General features: G+C 40.5%; 1 protein-coding gene across 1 annotated transcript; it reads right to left on the reverse strand.

The window, feature by feature from the left end:
• Positions 1-2,239: 2,239 nt before the first annotated feature.
• On the reverse strand, positions 2,240-5,394 carry hmgn7 (high mobility group nucleosomal binding domain 7). The gene is made up of 6 exons (XM_033973927.2): positions 5,236-5,394; positions 4,252-4,284; positions 4,035-4,064; positions 3,428-3,475; positions 3,206-3,325; positions 2,240-3,110 (listed from the first exon to the last, which is right to left on the reverse strand). Exons 1-6 carry the CDS (start codon positions 5,248-5,250, stop codon positions 3,063-3,065), a joined length of 294 nt encoding a protein of 97 aa, XP_033829818.1. The 5' UTR covers positions 5,251-5,394; the 3' UTR covers positions 2,240-3,062.
• Between the last annotated feature and the right edge of the window lie 2,054 nt (positions 5,395-7,448).

The raw sequence follows: 7,448 nt of genomic DNA on the forward strand, positions 1-7,448 counted from the left end.
GAATAGTCAAACTATTAAATGTAAACTGTAAAGTACCATATAAGTACTATAGAGATTCACCACAACAGGTTATGTTTGAGGGTTTGACTTGTAAAAAGTAATGTTGAAACCCAAAATAATCACTTTGAAAACTTCAGCATCAAGACAAATTAACAAATTACATAACTCATTTGAGTCTGAAACCAGGTGAGCTAAATATAGAACTGGGTTATTTTAGTGTTTCTTATTGGAAATTTAAATTCAATACAAGTAATAATACCAGGTCAAGTTACAGGTCAGATCTGTGGCATGTTTTTCCAAGGCATTTTTGAGCAATGAGACTCGTGACAAAACAAATGCAATATAGCAAGTTTAAGGCATACTGTGGAACATTCTAGGCAAGGCAAGCATAAAAGTGTAAAGGAAATTAGTCAGAAAACAGATAAACAGGCATCCTCACAGGCTCTCCTTTCTCAGACAGGCTCTCCTTTCTTAGATGTTACGTCCTCCTCTTAAGTGAAAGTTTATGCACAAAAAAACACACAGCAAACTGTCAGATGCATTTAAAAGGTAAATTGTACCGTTCAAAGACGCCAGGAAATTTTGAAATCCCATAAAAGAAACCACTTCTGAGCTCACTGGCGTTATTTCATCATAAAAACAACTAATCTTTCTTAGTGTAACCAGTCTCGTTGATAACTCCCTGTGGCTAGGCTGTGACACGTTTGATACCTCACTAAATACAACATGTTAATCAAACACTGACAGGCTACAACTTGCTGTGGGGCATCGGGTGCGTGTATTCAAAACTAAGACACGGGTGCCCTCTAGTGTCCGTGCGACGCAACAGCAACTTCAACTCCCCCAATAAAATATCGACAAAATGGAGGAGTCTCGGCCATCACAATGCAGGCCACAAAGACTGCAAGTGCTATTGAAGAGGACGGAAGAAAATGCAAGCACAAGCGTTAAGATGTTACATAAAGACGATGAAATAACTTATCAACGTGTTAATTAACGCTGACAACGACTTCAGTCTCTAAAGCAAGCTTATAAATGCAGCTGCTACTATGCAAGGCTTTTACCAAAATATACTCTATTTTAGCCGCAAAAATCAAATCAGAGCGCTCTTCGTGGTGCAGATGTGCGTAAACAACCTACATACGCACGGTTTAAAGCTGCAGGCCAGTTTCCATTAACAAAAAACAAGAGATCGTGTCCTTTTCATTGTGTGATTACTTACAAGAGAAGATGCACTTATTTATGTACTGGATGGGCAACGATGTGTGAATTGAAGTGGAAGAACCAGCAACTATATGAGCAAATTGAAGAGGGGATTTGGGCTGAATCTAGGTCGACTTTTATGGTTCGTTTACTGCACACTTAAGCTTAAATGTAAAAGAAAGCCTTAAGGGAATTAGAAATGCATATGATAAGAGTATTAAATGGGATGACAGTAACAAGAGGCCCTCAACCATATGTTAGGCCAACTATTCTCACTGAAGATTATAGGTATTGATTTAATTAGGGCATTGTTTACACTGACAAGGATTATGAACTTAGCTTGACCCCACAACACTTTAGAGGGCATCTGCTGAAACTGATATGATTGAGACTGATATAATGTGTCTTTGTGACATACACATTGAGGTTACAAAGGTCAGCCATTTTGAGGACCAAGGCCCAAAGGTGACATGGATGGATGGTGGGCCCTGTGACATAGTCTTTCAAAACTAAAACATTTAATGGTTGTATTGAAAGTAGCTGCACGTTATTTTGATGAACAACAAAACGGAATTGTTTTACCAGCATTTAATGAAAGATAAGGCATAGTACAGTGGAAAGTAATGCTTGAAGACAACTTTGTGGCCCTAAATTTTGGTTTGGGGAGCTTGTAGATGGGATCATAACTATTGGTTATAGTTTGTGAAGACAACTGAATGTACAACTCATTGGATTTTCACCTATAAAATTTTAATGGTGAGTACTTGGTGAAAGTAGGTACTACAGTAAACTTTATTTTAATGGATGTATGGCTGTTAACTGAGTATCCCTTTAAGTGCTACGGAGAATGATTATAACAATGGCCTTTACACATTAGTTGCAAAATTCAATGGGGTTTATATTATACCACTTCTTGAACAGTGTATTTTACAATGATGTACATGCTGAATAAATTCAAAGTACATTTGGCATACAGTATTATTTACATTGTATCTTTAGTCTTATGTTATCGTTAAAGAACAAATTGAATGCAAACTTTTCGAGGAAAATTCCCAGGACTCGTTTTTATTAAGAGAATTTCAGAACATAAGAGAGGGACCAGACACCTGCATTTGTCAGAGAGATTTCCAAATTCATTTGATAAAAAAAAAAAGAAAAACAATGTTTTGTAATTATTTAGAAAAGCCGACATGACAGCATCAATGTGGATGGAGCAGTAGCTGTTTTGTACACGCAGGGTCGGAGGAGGCTGTTCCCGGAATGTTTTTTGTACATGTTCATCTTCCTCTTTCTTATGGACAACACACTTTTTTTCTTTTAAAACACAATTTCAATGAAAAAATAAAACAATAGATCAGGAGACAGAAGCATAAGGGAACTGCACACTGCACATTTAGAGTCTAAAAGAAATCACCCACATTACCAATGGTTGAACCGTTAATAAAACATGGAGAAAGTTGTAGGAGAGGAGAGGACTAAATCGGCTGGAAAAGGTTTTTAGATCTAGATTAAGGGAGAGAACACAAGGGGTACACAACTCACAACATAGTAGCCAATCCGGCAAAAAGGGACACACTTTCTACACCAAACAAGCCTTCAACAATCATGAATGCCATTTAAAAAAGATTTGCGTGTGTTCTTTTCTTCTTTTTTTGATTTGACCACTGCAAGTCTGCAAGGTGCTCCATATTATTCAGCTTTTGCTTTTGTGCTAAAAATCTGTACGGATACTTATAAAATCATTGATAAAAATATTCCTCTGTTAACAATACGCCTTGGAGGGAAACCGTGTGAGATTGGCTGGGGTTTTTATCGGAGGGAAGTGGGGGCGCTGAGGGATGTGAGATAGGGCAGTGCTGCTACTCAGACTTGGCCTCCTCCTTGGCCTCTTCTGGAGCTGCCTCATCCTGGAAAACACACATAATAATGTCAAAAAGTCCATTAATAAGTCAATTAAGAGGTTATAAAAGTGAATTTTTGTCATTTTAAGTGTTGTGTTTACCTCGTTGGTCTTGGCATCTCCGTTCTCAGAGTGGTTTTCCTCGTTCGCTTCAGCCTCTGCGTTCTCCTTCGCCTTCTTGGTCTTCTTGTCCTCCTTCTTGTCGTTCACAGCCTTTTCTTTCTGCAAATTCAAAGTTTCAAAGTTTTATTAGAAATTTCACTTGAATTTACCTAAATTTCATTGTTAATGTGGGGTTTAGACAAACAGTTTCAACTGTATTACCTTGGCTGCCTTCTTAGCCTTTGGTTCAGGCTTAGGTGGGGCCGGTCTCTGCAAATAAGAATAAAAATATACAAAGAAATGGAAATGTAAACACTATAATCTGCTCTGTAGTGTTTCCCCATGTTAATTTAAGCAGAACAAATTGTATTTCCCAAAAAATATTGATTAATGCCTCTAAAATTGCATCTAACACTGTTTCTGGAACCCTTAAATGTAATTGTAGTTTTAAAATGTGTTTTTAGTTACATTATCACCATTGATCACTTGTGCTTACATTTTAATTACATAATTTAGGTTTTAATTGCTTATAAGGGTCCAATAGTTCTGTGAATAAACATTTGATCAGTATTCTACCATGTAAAGCACTTTAATGCGCATTTATAGTGCTGGTGGAAGTAAAATTATATATTTTGTAATTATTTTAATTATAAAGCGTAAACATGTGTTACTAAGGTGAAATATGTTGTTTTGTTGTCGTTTTTACTTCTTTAAACTAGTCTAGGGAGTTAAATTTGATTTACTATGTACAAATCACTAATTGACTACTTTAAATCATTGTCTGAATCTAAATGGACATGTGCGGTGTGTTTTCCCTGAGTTTTCTTACCGCTGATAACCGAGCCGATCTCCTTTGGGGCTAAAACAGAATAAAAAGTGTTATTCACATGTTTCTGTATTAAAAAACAATCACGTTTAGGAGTTACAAGTTAAAACATCATCAGGTGTGACAAAAACAGACAATAAATCATTTTATTGATCAATTATTGAGTAAAAGTTAAGTTTTAATCACGTTTAGAAAGTGTTTTTGACATTGTGGTGCTTACCTCCTCCTTCTCACCTCCCTCAGCTGCCGCGGCCTGCAAGATACAGAGAAACAACAACATTAGTCATAATACATCAAAAACCCATTTTAAGAGGTTATTGGCAGTTTATAAAAACAGGGAAGTTTTGTTTAATGTCTCCAATGCTTTTTATTCATCATTACAGACCTGGTGAAAAAACTTTTCATTTTCACCTGTAAATAAAATTTTATTTGAAATCCAGGTGTATTTTAGTAAATGAGGGCTGTGGATAAAGCACTTTTGGTTGGATTCAGGATTAAGGGGTGAGAGCCGAGCCTTGTGCGCCACTGGAGCCGCATTTTGAGGGCCCCGGCCCCGCTGTTCCCTTTCACTCCCCCATCTCTTTCTCTCATTCAAAGCATGGAGCTCAGATTTGAAAGCTGGCGCGGGAGTCTCTGAGAAGGGGGAGGGACCAATGAAACTCACACGCGCCACCATACGGCAGATCCCCGCTATTGCAGCCATTTGGGACCATGAACAAAGAGAGAAAATATATAATTTTATTGAAACGTGACGGCCAATGTTTATTTTTGTGGTCAAAATGCAAAGTAAAGGTACTAGGGCATTTTCTCGTAGTACTTTTGTCGGGTTTGGTGCAGAAATGGCGATAAGTGCGGCGTTTGTTCTCGGTAGGTCGGCGACGAAGGTGGACAAGAGCTGCAAAGCATGGCTGCTGCTTGTGCTTTAACTGCATGGAGACCGAGAGACTTCTGACTCCCCAAAGGACAGCGGCTCGCGCACTCAAACGCATTTTAAAGGTCATGTCCGAATGGGAAAATATTCATTCAAACACACAAAAAATACACGTTTTATCTACAACCTGCCCAAAAATTACCAACAAAAAACGACGACTATTCATTGCGTTATAATTAAGTAATGTCTCTGAGGATGTCTTCCCAATCCTTTGCACACCGTTATTAGCTCTTACCGTCTTCAAATAATTCACAGTATTTGGAGAATACGTACCTTTCTCTTGGGCATGTTGATCTTTTGGAGATTTTCTTACAAAGACAACTAAAAACAGTTTCTTCTTGTTAGGCTCAGTGCATGTGAAGACGAGTGTCTCCCCTATGGTCGGCAGTGTAGTAAACACACTAGAACAGAGAGGAGAGTGGTTGAATGGGGGAGGGGTGCGGCTAAAGGCATGATTGATAGGCTCTCGGCCAATCAGGTGGCGACTTTCGAGGCTGCAGAACACTTGGAGCATTTTTGGAGCCGGTGATGTTCTTCTTGGGTCTCTGCGAATGGCTTCTTGCAGAGCGAGAAGGGAGGAAAGCCTGCAACAAATCGGCATTGCAAACAAGGGCAAGTCGCCTGCAAGCGCTTATGTTCAGTCAAAATGAGAATTCCTTGTTCATCTATGCAACATTGTAACGAGCGCAACATGCGCCTAGGTAAAAGCCATGCATCCCCTATAGCCTGTACAAAGACAAGTCCTAACATCTGCTGCGCCCCGCGAGGAGGCATTTCACCACTATTCACTTCATGTTTGAGTCCAATATGGCGCCCATTCCCCTCCGACACATTTTTTGTTTGTCAGTCGGCTTTCCTAAGTTCTTTTCAGGGAAAAGCCTCAGTGTCGCCTGCTCCAGACGCCTGCAGGGGGCCTACAAAGTCTATGAAATAAATGTAGCGCCTCTGAGCCGGCGTGGAAGCGCTTCTACTGCCTGTGCTGCTACAAAGGCGCACGCTCCTCTGAAATCACGGTCAATTATGAACTCTTCTGCCACTTTGACAAAAACACCAGCGACATTTGGGAGAAGAGACGAGGCATGACCAGTGTTTGCTCTGGGTACAGGACAATAGGGCCACAGACAATGGGCCGGTGAGAAAGATTCAAGCCATCATGATAGGTCTACTGCGCCTCGCTGCGCGCGCGTACGTGTCTGGGAGTGTGTGTCCAGAGAAAGCAGAGAGAGGACTGAAGGGGCGGGGTGCAGCGGAGAGGCGGAGGAGGAATGCAAACCTTCATCCACAGCTCGGAGCATTTGCGCAGATAGTCTGCGCTGCGTTTCGCGACAGCTTTAGCAGCAGCCTCCGGGAAGTTTGGTGCTCGTTGTCTCCGCCCGAACCGCACAGTGAGGCTGTCACCGGGAAACAGAGCACCTTCACCGCTACAACAGCGTCAGCATCACGGTTTCAGCATGATCAGAGTCTTCATAGCATCGTCCTCCGGATCCACTTCGGTAAGAACAGCACCATTTAGCAGTTATGTAGCTATGTTTTTGTTCTAGACAGCAGAGGGATGGGAACAGCGGAACTTTTATTGAACTCTTATTGAAGCTATTCCAAACATTATAATCATTTAGCATGCGCTGGTCTGATTCATCACCGTTGGACTATGTCCAGCTCTGGTTAATTCTAGACTGTGAACAAAGACAGCATTTATTTCAGATTATCCAAAAAACTTTTGTGCAGGAAGCGAGTTTGGGCACCCTTCTCTTAGCTGTGGTTTGTCACCAAGCTTCCTGTACTGACTGTCTGCAACTGACACTCACAAAAACAGGAAAAGCTCAAAGTATTTTTACAACAACAAACACATCCAGAATGCTTGCACTGTGATGTTAAGAGCAGACAGTTTACTTGTCCACGGGTGTAGAAGGGTATGTGTATATGGGGCTACATCATTCAGTGTCATTCAGTCAGGTCTGCCAGTCTTTGGAGCAGGAGAGGAATAATGGTGATGCAATTCTCCAGGGCCCCTTCAGAAATGCAGCTGGAGCTCAGGAACGCGTAAGCCTCATGCCTTAGACCCAGAGTCCAGACAAAACATGGAGCAAAGCTATCAAAGCACCAGTTTGCCTGTGCCTCTATAGTGCCTCTCATCTAAAATACAGGAAGTGACTTCATGTTATTATTAGCAGGCATCAATAGCAATAACTTAAATATAAAGATGTTGATGTCAGAGGAAAATAATTTCTAGTCTGACTCTACTGCTTATTGACCAGTAGTGTGTAGCTTCAGTTTATCATAGTCAAAAATAAGGCTGTGGAAATGTGTGGAAATGTGTCTGTTTAAAAAGCAGAATTATGCTCATAGTGCACATTGTCAATAACTCCAGGGCATTACATTTGGAGAAGACAGAAATATAAACTGCTTAAGGAATACAAGAATCCCATACATTTCATAATATGTTTGTAGAGGTTAAAACTACCACTGCATCTGACAACTGCACCAAG

The sequence above is a fragment of the Periophthalmus magnuspinnatus genome, chromosome 10 (genome assembly GCF_009829125.3).
Source record: "Periophthalmus magnuspinnatus isolate fPerMag1 chromosome 10, fPerMag1.2.pri, whole genome shotgun sequence".
Lineage (NCBI taxonomy): Eukaryota > Metazoa > Chordata > Actinopteri > Gobiiformes > Gobiidae > Periophthalmus > Periophthalmus magnuspinnatus.